The 20,323-nt window shown below is 36.5% G+C and overlaps 1 protein-coding gene across 2 annotated transcripts; it reads right to left on the reverse strand.

The window, feature by feature from the left end:
- Window positions 1-3,208: 3,208 nt before the first annotated feature.
- Window positions 3,209-20,246, reverse strand: THAP2 (THAP domain containing 2). Of its 2 annotated transcripts, none has more exons than XM_030938604.1 (3): window positions 20,145-20,246; window positions 9,485-9,680; window positions 3,209-7,198 (listed from the first exon to the last, which is right to left on the reverse strand). In XM_030938604.1, exons 1-3 carry the CDS (start codon window positions 20,150-20,152, stop codon window positions 6,773-6,775), a joined length of 630 nt encoding a protein of 209 aa, XP_030794464.1. In that variant the 5' UTR covers window positions 20,153-20,246; the 3' UTR covers window positions 3,209-6,772. The 2 variants fall into 2 exon arrangements, with proteins under 2 accessions (XP_030794464.1, XP_010369030.1); XM_010370728.2 differs by having other exon boundaries at window positions 19,629-20,205.
- Between the last annotated feature and the right edge of the window lie 77 nt (window positions 20,247-20,323).

Here is a 20,323-nt window from a genome sequence, read left to right on the forward strand (position 1 = left end):
CCAGCTCCATCCCACCTGGGACGTGAATCCTCTGTTTATCTAGCATATCCATGCAATAAACATTACTCTCTCGTTAGTCACTTAGGAGCCATCTCAGTTATCAGATGGACTGTTGCAGTATCACAGTGCCCTAATTTTAGTTTTATTACAATATATTGTTATAATTGTTCTATTTTATTATTAGGTATTCCTCCTAATCTCTTACTGTGCCTAATTTATAAATTAAACCTTATCATAGGTATATAGGAATCGGAAAAAACATAGTATATATAGGGTTTGATATTATCCAGGGCTTCAAGCATCCACTGAGGGTGTTGGAATGTATCTCCAAGGATAAGGGGAGAGGGACTATTGTATACTTTTAAAAGAATCTATTGTCATAAATTTTATAGACTATCAATCTTAAAAATTTCAACAAAGTCATCGTTTTTCTATTTACTTTAGAAGCCATTTTCTGGCAATGGAAAATTTCTGGTTAGGCATTTCCTAAACTGTATTCTTTAACTTAATAGTAGTTATTCTTTATTAGTAGGCATCCCTACCACTCAAAGACACCTGTGATCAAATTTGAGGAAGATTGTCTCTACATGGGATAGTTAAAGTGTATTATTAATGACTCTAAGAAGTTAAGAAACAAACACATTTGTTTAAATGCTTCCAACAGTTAATTGTCTTCCCAAGATTTCTTTCCTGTAGAAAACATGCAGTTTGAGACTTACTATAGCAATCATAGAATAAACTGAAAGTTCATTGTTGTGCTGCTCTTTAAATTTCACAATATAAATACCCATTTATGGTTAAGTGCTCTTTGATATAAAGTTTGGATTTTTCTGTGATAGACATTTATATTCAATACCAATCACAAAAATTATCCTAATGGCAAAAAGCACTTACTGTGTGAAATTATCAGATTTTATTTACAATCCCTTTGAATCTAATCCAAAGGGATTGGTTGCAATTTTCTGAAATGTGCAAATATTTGAGTGATTTGAGTGCCAACACACATATACCACAGTCTCTGCCTTGAAGGAGCATAGCAGATGAAAATGGACATGTAGACCATTACATTATAATAAGATGATGATTTTATCCAAGTCATATATAAACAGGACTCAAGGAGAAAAGCACTTATGTCCCTTTGGTATGTTTAGGGATGGTGTCACACAAGAGAGGGGAGCATCCAAGGTAAGAATTGAAAGATGACAAAGAGTTTGCTCAATGACTAAGCTAAAGGAAGGTCAATTTGTAAAGGTTTGTTTGGTGGTTAAGAAGAACATGAAAATAGGAAGTTCAAGAGAATGGAGAAGAGTTAAAAATAACACATTTTGGAGTGTTTGCTAAATAATTTATTAAACCAAAAATTCATCTGAGAAACAGACACCTCTTTTAAAAATTTTTTAATATAAAAATAGAGGTGAGGTCTCACTGTGTTGTCCAGGCTGGTCCCAAACTCCTGGCTATAAGTGATCCTCCTGCCTTGGCCTCCCAAAGTGTTGGGATTACAGGTGTGAGCCACTGCATCCAACCAATATGTGCCTTCTTGACATTAAACCCAAATATTTTGTTTTTTAAATGTTTGTAGTATAGATTTTAAAAGACTAGGGAGCAATTTGAAGATGTATTTGTTGTATTAGATTGAGCTCATTCTAACAGGGCCTTAGGGAGAGGGTGGGGAGCAATGAGGGCAGGAATAAATAAATGGAATACTGTTTTCCAGTAGCCTTGAGGACAGACACTATGTCTGTCAGGCACATCCTAGTTTGATCAGTGTCTCTTAGTGAGTTTTAAGATAGTATTTTTGGGCCAGGTACAGTGGCTAACACCTGTAATCCCAGCAATTTGGGAGGCCAAGGTGGGCGGATCACCTGAGGTTGGGAGTTCTAGACCAGCCTGACCAACATGGGGAAACCATGTCTCTACTAAAAATACAAAATTAGCTGGGCATGGTGGTACGTGCCTGTGATCCCAGCTACTCAGGAGGCTGAGGCAGGAGAATCAGTTGAACTCGGGAGGTGGAGGTTCTGTTGAGCTGAGATTGTGCCATTGCACTCCAGCCTGAGCAACCAGAGCGAAAAATCTCAAAAAAAAAAAAAAAAAAAAAAAAAAAAGAAAAGAAAAAAGAAAAGAAAAAAAGATAGCATTTTTTGAATTACAGTATTCCAAACTTTTTTTTTTTTTTTTTTTTTTTTTTTTTTTTTTTAAGACAGTCTCACACTATTGCCGGAGCTGGAGTACAATGGCACAATCTCGGCTCATTGCAACCTCCGCCTCCCGGGTTCAAGCGATTCTCCTGCCTCAGCCTCCTGAGTAGCTGGGATTACAGGCACCCGCCACCATGCCTGGCTTATTTTTTGTATTTTTTAGCAGAGACAGAGTTTCACTATGTTGGCCAGGCTGGCCTGGAACTCCTGACTTTGTGATCCGCCCACCTCGGCCTCCCAAAGTGCTGGGATTACGGGTGTGAGCCACTGCGCCCGGCCCGAAACAATGTTTTAATCAGAAAAAAATTAATAAAATATCACAATCTTCTTTCCCTTTTGTTAGTAAAATTGTGCTTTGATGTCTTTTTTTGTTTTTTGTTTTTTTTTTTAAGAGACAGGGTTGCACTCTGTTGCCCAGGCTGAAGTGCAGTGGTGCAATCATAGTTCACTGCAGCCTTGAACTCCTGGGCTCAAGCAGTCCTCCTGCCTCAGCCTCCTGAGTAGCTAGGGGACTACGTCACATGCCTCCATGCCTGGCTAATTTTTATTTCATTATTTTTGTAGAGACGGGTGTCTCACTAAGTTGCCCAGGCTGGTCTTAAACTCCTGGCCTTAAGTGATCCACCCACCTTAGCCCCACAACATGCTGGGATTACAGGCATGAACCCCTGTACTTAGCCTGCAAATACATTTTTGTGTGAGCCTCAAATTATGGTCAGGATAGAGATAGACTCTTACCATTTTTATAGCCCTTTGTATATCTCGTCTAGATTGCCTAACCAGTATCTAAAACAGTGCAAATAAACTATAATGTACATTTAGATACAACTTGAGCAACAAAAATGAAAATAATTTCTCTTCAAGGCTTTACATTATCTTTATTTGTTTTACCATTTGCTTCAGTTTAGGGAGAAGGACTTCACAGAAATCTTTTAGGGGGTCAGTGTAAAAGAACTTTCACAGAAATATTTATGTACATTTCTTAGAAATAACAGGCATGACAGTAATTTCCTTGGGGAAAAATGTTTAATATCACCATACTCAGAATACATTTTTGTGAATATGCAATTCTTTAGTATACATTACAAAATCCTCAATTTTAGAAAGTTTCCAACTGTCTAAATATCAGAAGAATCCAATATTTTGGTACAAAGATGAACCATTTCCTGTATTATAGCAAAATTAAAATCTACCCGTATTCTAACATTGAGAAATGAGATAAAACACAGTATTATAAAGTCTACTTTATAGAAAAGATCAAGTGACCTCAAAGACTTTACTATTTTCATATTTTAAGACACATGATTTGTCCTATTTTAGTAACCTGCTTCACATGTTAAACAAAGGGTAATGTGAACAGCAGAGAGGATTTGTTGGCAGAAGATCTATGTTCAATCTAGAACTATCTAGATCACAGACATTTCTATTCCTTGTGCAAGTTGGCACATAGTAAATGCCCAAATGAATAAATAAATTGAATTAACAAAGATGTCTTCATGTGTAAATCAGAGGTAATACCACCTACCACACAGAATGTAAGGAAAAAGAGAACAAATAAATACCAAAGTGCTTTATAAGATTCTGAGTTATTTTAAAAATCTGTGTTCATAGGTTTGTTATTTTACACAAAATACCAAATTTCAAATGAACTCCAGTACTGGATTTTGATGTACTATTTTATTTATAGCTATGTTTTCCTTTTAACAAAGATACCATTAACAACACATTTGTTCAGTGTTCATTTTAAAGGGTAAACATGTTGTCTTATTGCTCCTTCAATAAAACACCGTAATTCAGGTCAAATGCCAATGTCCTTGTACCTCCTTTGCTAAGTCAATACAAGGAGGAATCTGTTTTGTTTCAAAACAAAAGCATTTGATTATAAAAAGGTCTACAGTTTATAGTTCTTACTGAATTCCAATTCAACAGCATTTACCAAAGGGACCTTATAGCTATTTATTTTGTAGCATTTATCATATTGTGTTATAAATATTACTTGTTTCTCTCAGGAGATAGAGCAACTTGAGGGTAGAAAATAATGTCATATTCCTTTGTATATCAAGTACCCAGCCTTTGGCTGGTTCTTTGTAGAGGTTGGTGCCCAATAGACAGAGGACAAATAAACAGAAGATCTGTGTTGTGACCAGCAGAGGAAAAAAAGCTATTATAATTTCAGTTAGTTTTATGGTCAGGGTGATAAAAAGAAACCTATCGAACTGAAACAGGATTTTAATAGACTCCTTTTAGGTTTTTCTCTGTGAATAAAGCTAGTTCAAAGGTAGACAAATGTATACTAATAAAACAATTTGATGCAAAGAGTTTGGAGCATGTTGTCAAGACAGTAAAACGAAAATGACAGAGAAAACACAGAAAAGTTCACTCTAAAATTATTGAGTAGTAGTTTATTTAATACTGTCAAGTAATAATGAATGAAGATGAAGTAACCTTGTCAAAAAGTTGTTGTATTTTGCAATATTTTATTTTTATGATTTTTAAAATTTATTAAGATTTCAAGGTATTATTGTAGATGGGAACTGGGCTACATAAGTGTTTTGTATCTGGGGTGAAGGGTGAACCACATGAGAGTGGTTATACTTGGAAAAAATAGTTTTTATTCAAATGATTATTTGTCCAACTTATTTTGAGTTATAAGGTAGATGTGGTCAGTAAATGTTTGATGATTATTATATGCTGGTGAAAAGTTATTTGAAACCATACTAGAAAAAAATAAATATGTAATGACAATTCCAAGGAACTACATCTAATACTTAAGATAAAGATAAAATAACTAGCAAGATTTATAACATCCACAAAAAGATTTTCATAAATATCTGTTTTAAATACCTCATGGGCATTCTAAGAGACTTTTCCTACCTTTGCATTTCCTTGGGAGGCATTCCTTAGTAAAGAGAGTGCTAAAACTGTAAAAGAATTCTTACTAGGATCCAAGCAAATGCAATCCTAAATAGTTGGCAAAAAGTGGGAATTTTTTTTTAATCATAAAGTAGCTATTACTTTATAGGAAAGTTTTACAGCAATTTATGACTTTTTATGACATAATTATGAATTATGCTACCTTCGTATGTTAGTATCACAAGTTTGAATAGGTTGAGTTAAATAACTTGATTATATATTAACACATTTTTACATGATTTCAACAAAGCTGTTTGAAGCAAAGGGTTCCTATTAAACATTAGTGAAATAAAGCAAACCCTTTAATTGTTCAAGTGCCAATGATAAGAATAGTTCTGATACTTTTATTTTGTAAAATAATTAGCATTTGCATACCATTATCACAGATATACGCATATTTCTATAGGGAACATTTAATTTCCCTTATGCACTATGGTTGCTTTATTTGTATTTGCTGTTGTTGTTTTAGAGACAGGGGTCTCACTCCATTGTCCAGGCTGGAGTGCAGTGGTGCAATCACAGCTCACCATAGCCTCAACCTCCTAGGTTCAAGTGATCTTCCCACCTTACCCTCCCAAGTAGCTGGGAACACAGGCATGCTGGTTGCTCTATTTCACTCACTAAAAAAGGAGATAAAAAGCAAGCTGATGTCTAAGATAAACTGATGCCATTTTAAGTTATTAATACAAATTGTGAAGATATAAGTAGTTTCCTGTGATTAAATTTTACTGTGGGTTTATGAAGAGGAAAAAAAAATCCCACTATATTGATATACTATTTCTGAGGTATAGCATGCATTTAGAAAGTAGTTAAAAAGAAAACAGAAAACCTTAGGAGTTTTGGTTATCAACAAATACGTAAGCACCAATTTTGAAGTTGGAAATGTAAGGTCTTTAATATGAGAAAAAGAGTAGTATACATTTACTTAGCTAGGTCCTGAACTCTGAATTATTTTACAACATTTTCTTAGGTGAATATTATCAGCTACTAGATTTTACTAGTTTAAAGTACTTGAGGCCTTACCTAGTTTGGATGACTCAATGGTACTTCACATTCAAATATTTTCAAAATATTTTACAACCTATTTTAAAATCTAATATTCTTACGATAGAGGCCATGACAAGCTCACTTTTACTGGTAAAACAAAATACAGAAAGTTTTAATTTAAAAACTTGCCCTGTACCTTTTTTTTTCTATAAATTTTTCAAATCACAGTGCCAATTATAATTTAATACAAAACCCAGCAGTTTTAAGGTCATGTAAATGTTGGTTAACTCTTATTTAGCATCTTATTTAGAGTGTAATATGCCAACTTTGGTACAGGAAAAAATTCTTTTCTAATATAAGTTAAACATATTACTTATCATAAGCTGTTCTTTTAATAGTAGTTTAAAAAGACAGAAACAAAAAACACCTTTCAAACATACAATTTATTGGCAAAAATTTTAAGTCCATAATTCTAACGTAAGGCACTTCCATTCATTTTCAAATAAAAACTTCATACAAATTTTTTTATTCTCTTGTAATCAAGTCTTCACAAATTATACAGTAATGTTACTTCAAGTAAAACTTTATTAAATAATGCATTTTGGCGTTAAGTGCCATAATTATCTTTACTTCTGAAAAGAATGAAGGATAGGCATCAAGCTCTGTGCAAGCTAAACTGAAATGAAGGTACTCTTGGTCTGTTTTAGATCTAGACTCGGCAGTGTTTTATCTTGTTGATCTTGTTCAAGGATCTTAAAATCTTCCAAAGGAAGAGTGCTTAAGGCAGTTGGTAAAATGTGTTCTGATGTACCTTTAGGTAATACACTATTCGCCTCTAAATTCTTTACCAAACAAGTGGCTTTGATCCATCTTCGAGTTGCTCTGCGTTCCTTTTGTAGGCAAGTTTTCATTTTTCTTCTTAAGCTTGCTATTTCTTTTTCCAGTTTAATGATCCTCTTTTTTGCCTCCATAGGATTCCTAAAGGCATAGCTGTGTTCAAGTAGTACTTGCTGACTACTAATGTTTGATTTTAAATTAGATGGTCCAGCTGGGGAACAACTGTTGTTTTTCTTCAGAAGATTCCTTGACTTGAGTTTCTGAGCCGAATAAAATTAGAGGGTTGAACATAAATTATGAAATATCACAAATAAGCAAATAGTGTCCAGTTTTGGATAACAGAGTATTTAAACTGTTCTTTTAAAAGTCAATATCAAAACCTTAATAGGAAACAGCAGCAGCCATCTCATGTAATCCAAGATTAAGTTTTTTAACTGGCTGAATAAACTCTAGTCACCTACTTCTTTTTGTCCCATATCCAGAGAGATTCAAACATTGATTTGGAAATAGACAATGGACGTCCAAGGTTTTTTCCAAATTATTGACTATGATTCTATAGAGACTTTAAAGATCCTTTCCAATTTACTAAGGTCAATTTAGAATATATGTAGATGTTATTTATGATATTAATTTGATCCCCTTTTAATTAAATACCATTTTCTCAATCTGATGAATATTTTAGAACCAGGGTCCTACTTAATGAAAACTGAAGGATCTGGAGAAATATATTCTTAAGTATCAAGTTTCTAAATATATTTACCTATTAATTTTTGATGGTTACATCTTCAAGGATTTAAAATCTGGCTAGGAATATTTGCCAAAATCAGGAGTTTTTTTTGCTTTTATTTCTTTCATTCAAATGGTCATCAAGTCCTGTTAATTCTACCCACTAAATATTCCTACCATGAATCCTCTCCTCTCTGTCATTCTTTTTTTTCCTTTCTCTGTTCCACAGTAAGGCTGAACACTGTCATTCTCGATGTCACTACTTACACTGGGCCTCTATCATATCTGTTCTGACTGTATTATTCTTTATTGATCTCTGCACTTCATTTTGATCCTCATTAATCCACATTCTGCCATGAGAATAATTTTTCTAGAATATTTGACATTTCTATTCTGGCCAAATTATTCTTTGCCTACCTATTATCTAAAGGAAAAAAAAATCTTTACGTGGCATACTATACAATTTAGGATCTCACCCCATTCTGCAATTTACCATCTTGATTTATACTCCAGCAATACTAAGCCACTGAGAGTTTCCAGATTATATCATATCCTCATAAGTCTGTGTCTTTTATTCATAAACATTTTTTGAAACACATACTATGAATTCCTGGGGACACAACACTGAACAAATAAGACAATATGGTTCCTATCCTCATGAAACCTCAGTTAGTCCCTCTGCCTAGGGAATTGACAGGGACTCTTTTTTGATCTTTGTATCTCTAGCACTGAGCTTAGATTCTGGCATAATGGAAAGTTTACTTGTATTTATTAAATAAATAATCAAAATGTCAAAAATAAGGTACATTTCAAATTCAGTATTTGAGTATATACTATGTCCCAGACACTGTTTGAGGTGCTGAGGATTCACACATGAAAAAGACTAAGTTCTTGCCCTCCTGGAGCTTTTCTAACATCAGTGGTAATTAGCTTACCACAACCTGGTCTCCCATTCAGATAATAACTCATATACATTTAAAAGTGTAACTGTTACAAACAAGAAAAACAGTAGTTTTTCCTCTCTCAGAGGAAAACATGTTTGTCCTGCCTTTCAAAGCTAAACTATTTGTGTTCATTTTACCCTTTCTTACCCTTGGTGACCCTGTCTTTCCTAGCTAGGTTTTCCTCTCTGGTCAGATCTTCCCTAACTAGATAAAACATTGTTTTAATTCATTCATCTTATATGTTAATTCTTTCATTTTTTAATTTTACTTTTTTTGCTTCATTTTTTCTTCATTCTTTCCTTTCAAATATCACTTGCTAACATTTCCTACTCACCCCTCAGCCCACTGGTTTTTGATCTCATCATGCAACTGTAATTATTCTGTGCAAAGCCAAGATCCCTTTCCTCTATTTTAAACTCCCAAGGCTTCAAAAGCCCACTCTAAATGCCCAAGCTCTCTGAAGATTTCTGTTATGTCTGCCTCCCTCTGAACTTACATTCTTTGGTGTAACTCTGGCTGTGCTGCTCTTAAAGTACTTTACACATGTTATTTGTATGTCATTTTAAAATCAGAACACAGTGATGCTGGAAGTTTCATTACTCATATGATTTTTCAGTTTTACCAGTGGTGCAATTATTAATAATAATTGGTAATAATGTAAAATTCCAATATAGTAAAACAATTTGGATTGGGGAAAGAATATTGGAGTCAGGAAACCCAAACTCTGATTCTAGCCTGTACCTTTACTGTACAAGAGGAAGGTCTGCAACTTTTTTGAGGCATATCACTATAAATGAATTTCAGTTAATAACTGCATAAACAAAAAGGAATGGGTTCTAAAAATGGTTTTAAAAACAAGAGAGTAACATTACCTACCATAGACTTTATATGGGTACAAAAATCAAAAATGGTTGGAACAGCATCCATTTTAAGTCTTCGAGTTTGTCCTGTTAGGTCAAAACAGGAGGCTTCAAAGTGCTTTGAACAAAGAAATGTGTGTTTTCCTGGCACAAAATTTTTGCGCCTAACCAGGCGAACCCATTCTTTTCTTCTTTTAGGATCCAAAGGAAACCTTAAACAAAAAAAATATGCAACTCAAGTTCCAACTATCATAATTCTGGTTGCACCTAAATGATTAAAAGAAATTTCGAAGATGATTAAAAGTGTGTCCCATTTACATAGAAAATGTTAAACTCACAATATCCAGACACTGAAACAGAAACCAATTCATGGTAATGTTTTATAAGTTTGAAAAACTTAGTCAGAAACTGACTTGAGTCGTTTTATATTTCACGGCTTTTAAAAAGAGACACTTCTTCCCAATTAGCCCTTAATCTGGGCAGTAAAATAAAACATGACTAAACTGATTTAGATCAAGTTTAAGTAGAACCATTATAAGCAGGAGTAATTTCACCATGCTTTAATCTACTGCTGATATATGTAGTCAAGAAAAGTCAGATATCTAAATATTAAATTTTGTCAAGGAAAGCCTAGGCAGATGCTGGTACTCCTTCCTCTATGTCCCATCATTATGACACTTACCACATTATTTTGTAATTTTTCCATTTTAATTTCCAATGACATAAAGATTATAAACTTCTTGAGGACAGGGATCATTATATCTTGGTATATATTCTGTATTTATCTTTGACACTTAGCACAATGCTTTGCAAACAGCAGGGATTCAACAAAATTTGCTAAATTAATACAAATACAGAATAATAATATTCTGTATGTAAACAGCAAATATTTTTAAAAAGTCAACTCTTTAATTATGTAGTGCAGCAGAAAGCAAACTTACAAAAACATAAAATACTTTGTAGCAATGTTTTTCCTTTCATATTTCAAGTATAAAATACAGTTGACGCTTTAACAACATGGGTTTGAACTACACAAGTCCAATTATATGTGCATTTTTTCAATGAATACATTGGAATTTGAAACAATTGGAAAAAACTTGCAGACAAACCATGTAGCCTGGAAACATTGAAAAAATTAAGACAAAGGTATGTCATTAATATATAAAATATATGTAGATGCCAGTCTATTTTATCATTTACTACCATAAAATGTACACATACTAGTCTATTTGTCATTTACTACCGTGAAATATATAGATTTTAAAAAGTTAAAATTATCAAATTTACAGAGACCATACATGGCATCATTCAGTCCAGAAGAATGTAAACAAATGCAAAGATGCAGTATAATGATAACTGCATAAAACCAACTGTAGTACATACTGTGCTACTGTAATAATTTCATAGCCATCTTCTATTGTGGTGAGCTCAATAAGTGCTGTGAGTACCCACTTAACGTGCCATGTGATGCTAATTCTCTCTGTCTGAGCAATTTGTCTCTCCAGTAAGTTGTGTATCATGGCAGAAAGTGATTTCTCGCAGTTCTTGCATATTTTTCATTGTATTTAGTGCAATATCATAAACCTTAACTAATACCATGATACCCATATGAAGTGCCATTAGTGATGATGGATGTGCTCTAAGAAGCAGAGTCATGACAATACAAGAAAAAGTTGAATTGCTTGAGAGAGATATATATATCCCCCACAGATTTAGGTCTGCAGCTGTGGTTGCCTGCCATTTCAAAATAAATAAATCCAGGACCATTGTTTAAAAAAAAAAAAATCGTCAAGCTGTTGCTACAGCTATGCCAGCAGGTACAAAGATCTTGCACTTTTTGTGAAATATCTTTCTATTCTGTATTGGAAATGCAGCTTTTATGTGAGTGCACAACTGCTGTAAGAAAGTCATACCTATATTCCAGGGCTACAGGTAGTTTTTTTTTAGAAAGAAAATTTTTAGAAAAATCATATTAGAGTTTATATAGAACTCTGGAGAAAAAGTGAGGTTGTCATATGATAAAACAAAAGGAAGGTGAATGATCTGAAGCTGCAAATTTAAAGCCATCAGAGGATGTTTGATAATTTTAGAAAGAGGTTTGGCTTAAAAAATGTCAAGATAAGAGAGAGACAGCTTCTGCTGACCAAGAGGCTGCAGATGTTCCCCGATGCCATTAAGTTCATTCAAGAGAAAGGCTATCTGTCTGAACAGGTTTTTGATGCAGACAAAAATGCCCTTTCTTGAAAAAAAATGCCACAAAGGATATTTATTAGTAAGGAAGAGATGCAAACATCAGGACTTAAGGCAAGAAGGCATAGGCTAACACTGTTTTGTACAAATGCAGTTGGGTTTATATCAATTCTGCCCTTATCTACAAACCTGCTAAACCCTGAGCCTTGAAAAGGAAAGATAAACACCAGCTGCCAGTCTTTTTGTTGTAAAATGAGAGGCCCAGACACTGAGAACCCTTTCTCTGGATTGGTTCCATTAAATTTAGGAAGCACGTTGTCAGTAAGGTATGGCCTTTTAAAGTTCTTTCCATTTTGGACAATGCCCCTGGCCACCAAGATCCGTGAGTCCAACACAGAAAGTGTCAAAGTGGTCTATTTGCCCTCAAATTCAATGTCTTTAATTCAACTTCTAGATCAGAGGGTCACAAGTTTTAACATTACACATGGTACTCTATGGAAAGGATTGCCAACGTGATGGAAAAAAACCCCAACAAAGATAGAAAACATCATAAAAGTATACAAGGACTGCACCATTGAAAATGGTTACAGAAAAAGTGGTGAAAGACACCAAGCCCAAAACAATAAATTCCTGTGAAAGAAAACTGTGTATTTGTGCGTGACCTCACAGTCTTTATGACAGAGCTGATAAGGGAAATCATGAAAGAGATTGTTGATATGGCAAAAAAGGTGGACAATGACAGGTTTCAAGAAATGGATCTTAAAGAAATTCAAGAACTGATTTAAGACACCACACCAGAGGAATTAACAGAAGACTGCTTGATGGAGCTGAGTGCTTCTGAACCACTGCCAGATGATGAGGAAGAAGTTGAAGAAGAAGCAATGCCAGAAAAATTGACATTAGAAAATCTGGCAGAAGGGTTCTGATTATTTAAGACTGCTTTTGATTTCTTTTATGACATGGACCCTTCTATAATAGGGTCACTGAAACTAAAGCAAACAGGGAAGAAGGATTGGTACGATATAAAACCATTTTTAGAGAAATGAAAAAGAGCAAGACAGAAATTATGATGTATTTCCATAAAGTTAGAGCGAATGTGCCTGCCTTTCCTGCCTCCCCTTCCACCTCTTTCACTTTTGCCATGCCTGAGGCAGCAAAACCAACCCCCCTCTTCCTTCTCCTCCTCAGCCTACTCAATGTGAAGACGACAAGGATGAAGACCTTTATAGTGATCCACTTCCACGTAATCAATAGTAAATATATTTTCTCTTAAGATTTTTTTTTTTTTTTTGAGACAGAGTTTTGCTCTTGTTGCCCAGGCTGGACTGCAATGGTGCCATCTCGGCTCACTGCAACCTCCACCTCCCAGGTTCAAGTGATTCTTCTGCCTCAGCCTTCTAAGTAGCTGGGATTACAGTCACCTGCCACCACGCCCGCCTAATTTTTGTATTTTTAATAGAGACAGGGTTTCACCATGTTGGCCAGGCTGGTCTCGAACTCCTGACCTCAGGTGACCCACCTGCCTCGGGCTCCCAAAGTGTTGGGATTACAGGGGTGAGTCACCATGCCTGGCAGGATTTTCTTAATAACATTTTCTTTTCTCTGGCTTACTTTATTGTAAGAATACTGTATAGAACACATGTAACAAAAAATGTGTTGATTGTTTGTGTTATTGTTTAAGGCTATTAGTTCAATTTGGGGGGAATCAAAAGTCATACTCTGATTTTCGACTGTGTGGTGAGGGAGCTTCTGCACCCCTAAACCCTGTATTGTTCAAGGGTCAACTATATACTGATATGCATCCAGTGTGTCCCTGTTAAGGAAGAGACAAATATAAGGGGCTGTCTCTAAAAATTATACCAGTAACTTGGAAATATAAGAATCAACAGTCGCATGTAGTAAGCTTGTGTAAAACTCTTTGGTTTGACTACATTATCCTTTAGATATTAATTATTAAATGACTGGTGCTTAAAAAGAACCACAAAATCCAAGTTAGAAGATCATGTGGTTCAGAAGCCCCCAAATGCAGCCTCATTAGGTAACAGCTTTGGGTATATAGCATATACTAGGTTTGCTAACATTACCAGCAATGAGGGGCACAAAGAAATGAATGTCTGGATTTACAGTCAACACTCTCCCATCTTCTGTCTCCATCCCCCTCAACCCTATAGGCACCCTGATCTGAAGATACTAACATCTGTATATCACTCCACAATTCACATATGCATTTTTTTCTATTTTACAAGAAAAGAGAGATTTTTTTTTTTTTTTTTTTTTTGAGACGGAGTTTCACTCTTGTTGCCAAGGCTGGAGGGCAGTGGCAGGATCTCAGCTCACTGCAACCTCTGCGTCCCAGGTTCAAGCAATTCTCCTGCCTCAGCCTCCTGAGTAGTTAGGATTACAGGCGCCCGCCACACCTGGCTAATTTTTTTTTTTTTTTTTTTTTGTATTTTTAGTAGAGACGGTGTTTCCCATGTTGGCTAGGCTGGTCTCGAACTCTTGACCTCGGGTGATCCACCTGCCTTGGCCTCCCAAAGTGCTAGGATTACAGGCATGAGCCACCGCGCCTGGCTGAATAATTTTCTGATAACTTACTTACTCTGCCTAGCCTCACCTCTTAACAACAATCTAGTCTCATTTCAAAGATCTCTGTCCCAGTATTTGACAGTTTGGAAATATTTCCTAAAGACTAAGCTAAAAATCAGGCTTTTAACATATTTCTTCTTGTCAGGGCCTCGATAAAGACTCAATAAATAAGTACTATCATTGTATTATTTGTGTAAGACTCTTCCACTCTAAGACTGTCTTTCAGATATTATTCAGGTCCTTAATTCTCTTTCTTTTAAAGCTCTTTTAAAAACTAGCTCCTTAATTAGGAAATCAATGCCTTGAATCTAACCTTAACTTGACCAAATTCTACTTAAGACTGTTAAGGAATCCTATCTTATTAAGGAAGTTTTCCATGATCAGAGGACTGGGTTAGATGTTGCTATAGCATTGATACCACAGTTTTTTGGTTACTTTTCTATCTTTCCCACTGGACTGTAAGTTTCTCTAGGGTAGGAGCTATGTTTTTCACTGCTTTGTCCCTGAGTTTAGCATAGTATCTAGCATTGTACCTGTTAAGCACTCAATGAACTTTTCTGAATCAATGAATCAATGAACTAATGGGGTTAATTTGGCACTACTAGTCTTTAGATTTTTCTGTGCTGAAACAGAATATGAATAATCAATGATTTTATATTTAATTTTGGTGTAATGTTTTTGTACAGCACTAACCTTGATCATGTTTTGGATGTGTTGTTTGGACTTTTCTCAGCACATTCAAAGAGTGGGAGATATAGCCATAAGCTAAATTTAAGTTCACCTTAATTTAATAATAAATCATCACATAAATATGACGAAATTAATATTATGGTAAGAGAAGGATATATTCTTATCTATACAGTAATAGAACCAGGCTCTTACAAATATTTGATGTTTTGAAAAGTCACTCAGTAGTTTAAACAGTGCTATGTTGTGTGCATCTTCAATAATCAGTTGAATGCCTCATACATTCCAAGCACTGTCCTAGGCACTGAAGACACAGTAGTAAACAAAATAGACATAGTACTTCTCTTTCATGAGTGTATACTGTAATGGGGAAGGTAGGGAATCAACTAGTTGGATGCAATAGAACAGTGGTCACTGTCTCTGGACTCAAACCAGGGCACCAATCCTGGCTCCTCTGCATAATATCTGGGTGACTTTAGGCAAGTTAACCTTTTTAGGTCTCCTTTTTATCATATATAAAGTGGTGATAAGAATGGCACCTAGTGTGGTCATAAGGATTAAATGAAAAAATGTCAGTAAATGCTTAGCCCAGTGCACAGTACCTGCTAAATACTAAATAAATGCTATTTATTATTATAATAAAAGTAACTACAAGTGTCCATGAGTCTTATAAAAGGGTAAGTACAAGGTTGTATGGAATCATAAAACAGGAAGAGCTAGTCTAGTCAGGAGGCCTTAAAAATTATAGGAATCAGCTAGGAAAGTTAGGGTGGGTCAGTAGTGTTAAGAATATCTTGGGGACAGAGAATAGTGTTATGAAATAATGCTGGAGGACCTTCTAAGTCAAAGAGTAATTTTGAACCTTGTCCACCTTATCCAAAATGGCAATGGTAAGCCATTAAAAGGCTGAATTGTGAGAGCTGATTGTTAACAGAAAATCTGTGAGCCAGTTGTTAAACACAGCCGTTATTAAAATTAAAGTTGCAATTAAATAAATTAAAATGAAAAGGTAATGAATACCCAAATCCCCAAATTTCCTAGTGATTTTACTGTTATCTTTACTCTTAAGGTTGTCTGTTGTATCTGTATGGTGGAAATACTATAGAATAGTGTGAGACTGCACATCTCTTCCCAACTCCATAATCAGTGATGTTATATTGATAGCTTGAAACTAGACTTGGTAGTAGTATTTACATCATAGAAGGTGGGGAAACACTACAAATCAGGGCTTTTTCTCCTCCCTAGAGAACCATTTATTAAATATTTAGCAACATACTATTGATTATAGAAGAGTGGCTAGGAGTGCATGGATGGAAACAGTGAGCCAGTTAAAAGCCTACTGTAATAATCTAATCAAGGTGTAATGGTGAGAAGTCAAGGGAGAAAGACTTCCAAGTTTCCAGATGGGTAGTGTCTTCATTTACTGAGAAACAGAGTACAGAAAGTGGGGGTATGTTTGGGGAAGGGCAGTTTGTCAATATAGATAACAAATCTGGGTAACTAAAAGACCAGAGAAATACTGAGTAGACACTTGCCTATAGGTCTAGAACTCATTAGACAGAGATGGACTGGAGATACTGATTTGGGAGGCATCAACAGGTAGATGCTGAGACCACAGAACAGCTGAAATTATTTTGATATGAGTGTGAAGACCTGGGTTAAGGAGTAGAGAGAAGAGTAGCAAAGGAGATTGAAGACAGGCCAAAAAAGTAAGAAGATAACCATAAAATTAGTGTCAATTAAAAGTAGAGAGTATTTCAAGGAGGAAATGATCACACACCATGAAAAATGAATGTAGAGAGACATAAAGGTCATGTTAGCAAGAGCAATTTCAGATTACTGGGGAGACTTAAGACTAGAGTTGGCTAAGAGGTAAAAAAGATAGAGACAGTAAGTTTAGGCAAAATAACTTGCACATGGAGATACAGAAGTCTACTAATGGCCAGGCACAGTGGCTTATGCCTGTAATCCCAGCACTTTGGGAGGCCGAGGCAGGCGGATCACGAGGTCAGGAGTTCGAGACCAGCCTGGCCAATATAGTGAAGCCCAGTCTCTTCTAAAAAATATGAAAATTAGCCAGGCATGTGGGCATGCACCTGTAGTCCCAGCGATTCGGGAGGCTGAGGCAGGAGAATGGCTGGAACCCAGAAGGTGGAGGTTGCAGTGAGCCAAGATCGCACCACTGTACTCCAGCCTGGGTGACAGAATGAGACTCTGTCTCAAAAAAAAAAAAAAAAAAAAAAAAAAAGTCTACTAATGTCCCAGTAGTAAAGGAGTGAATCAATTGGACCTGGTTTGTATTTACGAATTAGGAATGTATTTTTATTATAACGAATACTATTTTAAGACCTAAATTTCTGAGGTTACACATGAAAATATTCAATTCATAGGCAAATTTTATGCATGTTATTGTACCACCATCCATCTTTTTTTTGTTTTTTCTTTTTTTTTTTTTTTTTTTTTTTTTTTTTGAGACGGAGTCTCGCTCTGTCACCCAGGCTGGAGTGCAGTGGCCGGATGTCAGCTCACTGCAACCTCCACCTCCCGGGCTCACGCCATTCTCCTGCCTCAGCCTCCTGAGTAGCTGGGACTACAGGCGCCTGCCACCTCAACCGGCTAGTTTTTTGTAGTTTTTAGTAGAGACAGGGTTTCACTGTGTTAGCCAGGATGGTCTTGATCTCCTGACCTCGTGATCCGCCCGTCTCGGCCTCCCAAAGTGCTGGGATTACAGGCTTGAGCCACCGCGCCCGGCCTTTTGTTTTTTCTTGACCCTGGCAATACAGGGTCTCACTGTATTGCCCAGGCTAGAGTACAGTGGCACAATCCTGGCTCAGTGCAGCCTCAACTTCCCCAGTTCAGGTAGTCCTCCCACCTCAGCCTCCCAAGTAGCTGGGACTACAGGCACGCGTCACCACGGCCAGCTAATTTTTTTGTAGAGACGAAGTTTCATCATGTTTTCTAGGCTGGTCTCAAACTCCTGGGCTCAAGTGATCAGCCCACCCTGACCTCCCGAAGTGCTGGGATTACAGGTGTGAGCCAACACAACTGGGTTAAACATTGTTACTGGTGTCTGGACTACCCTCCCTCATCTATCCAAATTACTAAATTCAGTAGTTTCTCCTAGAACATTTCTCAAATCTGTCCCCTCCTCTCCAATTCTACTCTAATATCACCCTAGTCTAGAAAATTGGGTGGACTTTTCCTTGTTTTATTTACTACAGCTTCCTAACTAGTTTTTCTCTGTCAGCTCACACCTTCCCTAATGCCAGCAACTGAGTACAGGATTTAGTTTAGTTGACATTGTAACAAGATTTCCCTGTGAAGGAAAAAATAGGTACATTAATATTCTGTAATAAGTTCCTTTCTCATCAAGTTCATTCCCGATGATGCCTTGACCAGCACTTTCAGTAATACTACGATTCTCTACACTGCAACCAGAGGACTTTTTAATATGCAAATCTAATCGTGCCATTCATTTTTTAAACCCTCCATGGCTTCTTAAGTACTCTTAGAATAAAACAGAAAATACTTAAGTAGCATGCAGGACCAAATCTGTCATCCTTTGGTCTCATTTGAAATATCACATCCTTTGAGAAGTGTTTTTTGACTTTCCAAGACTAAGTCAGGTCTCTGAATGTTTCTTCTGTGGCACTTAATTATAATGATTTATGTCTTTCTCCACCACTAAATTCTAAACTCCAGGAGGATTAGACCTTTCTGGATCCTTAGCACAATGTCAGGTAATTAGGAACTCCGTACATACTTGATGGATGAATGAACAAAGCACTATACATGCATCAACTAATTTAAAAACAGAAACATCACAAGATTTTTTTTAAGTGGCAGATTTTAATAAAAGTACAGTTTGTAATAGTGAGGTAGGGAAAAAGGTCAAGGATATAATTTCTACATACTAACATCACATACGTTGTTAGGTATATAAAATATATCAAATCAGGACCGGTGTCACTTAACTTTTTAATGTGTCTTTTCTTCAGGCACGTGGCAGGCACTTGCAGAGAAGGTAAACATTTACAGAGTACCTGTTATTTTCCAAGCATTGTTCAAAGTGCTTTCAAGAGTTCTGGTTTGACAGAACTAAATAATTTTGATTTTTCTTCCAGCAAACAAAAGAAAACCTAGGTTCTTTTTATTACTCTGTTCTAGTAAGAACAGAAAGGTTATCTTTTGCACTTTAATTAACATCGCTTAATTCCATGGCTATCAAAGATGACTCAATTCCTTCGCAGAATTACTATGTGACTATTAGAAATCTAAATGCCTCCCAAGTCAATTCATCTAGTGAGAATTTCCTAATTTTAACAGGAACACAGCAGGCTTTTACGGTGATAGCTGATTGAATGGGAAGATCTCTTTCTCCCTTACGGCGTCATTCATGTCAAGACCCGGTCTAACAGAGGAATAAAAGAGTAGAAAATTACGATATCCTCCTGTTACTTTTTTACTAAGGGGTAATCACCAAACAGTACTTGGATTTCTTTTAGAAAATGAGTAAAGCTTCCCCGAAAGCAGGGAAAAATTGGACGGATTTGAGAAAAACAAAGGACGTATCATGCTTCCCTGCTACCAGCTGGGAAAGTTATTAGAATTAGGAGAATCCTCCTGTTCCTTCCACACAAGCGATAGCCAGAATAGGAACTCCAGTTTCCGTCACCCCCACTCCCTGCCCAGGTTACCTGTGGAAGCTGATGTTAATGTGCTTGTTGTAGGTAGTGGCACAGCCCGCCGCGGCGCAATTGGTCGGCATTTCCCTTTCCCACTCATTCAGCGCCCTTAAGTCTCTACCGAGGCGCTGGCTGCTAAGCTTTCTTCTGGCAGAGGCTGGACAATCGAGGCAGGCGTGCCTTAATCGTGAGAGCTTAGTCGTGAGAGCGGAGTGGGAAGAAGGGGTGTGTATGTGGGGGCGGAGGCGAGGGAGGGTCAACCTTCCCTTTCTCTTTATTAATATGGCGGACTAGAGCCCACAGAACTGGCCCTCTGGAGCTCTAGTCGCCTTCGCTTGACTTCACCAACATGGCGGACACAACCCGTTCTCTCTCCCCGCCCCCAAAAGAGAGCGGATCTACTGCGTTTCTTTGGCAGCGGTCCTCACAGCAATTAAAAGGAAGTGTTTTCCCCTCCGATTACTATAAATTATAAGAGTTTTACAATAAAACTCTCTCAAAGATGCAACTAAGAGCAGCTCCACCTACTTCTGCATGCACCCAGCTGTACCAGGCCAGATCCTGCAGTGGGTCTGACCCGTAGACCGGAAGAGTGAATCCGAAGAAAGAAGAAAGACTACAAATCCTAGTGAGTATCGAGTGGTCTTATTATCGCGTGAACTGTGAGCCTTTGTTTCCTGCGTGTCGCAGGAAGTGACGTTTCGGGT

Source organism: Rhinopithecus roxellana, chromosome 10 (assembly GCF_007565055.1).
Source record: "Rhinopithecus roxellana isolate Shanxi Qingling chromosome 10, ASM756505v1, whole genome shotgun sequence".
NCBI classification, from domain to species: domain Eukaryota; kingdom Metazoa; phylum Chordata; class Mammalia; order Primates; family Cercopithecidae; genus Rhinopithecus; species Rhinopithecus roxellana.

Bases quoted from the DNA above. Each gene is read 5' to 3' on its own strand.
- THAP2 (XM_010370728.2), bottom strand. From the start codon at position 19,699: ATGCCGACCAATTGCGCCGCGGCGGGCTGTGCCACTACCTACAACAAG. The intron at 9,681-19,628 runs GTAACCTGGGCA...TTTTTGTTTAAG, and splicing joins ATTAACATCAGCTTCCACAG to GTTTCCTTTGGATCCTAAAA. The intron at 7,199-9,484 runs GTAGGTAATGTT...TATTCGGCTCAG, and splicing joins GTACCCATATAAAGTCTATG to AAACTCAAGTCAAGGAATCT.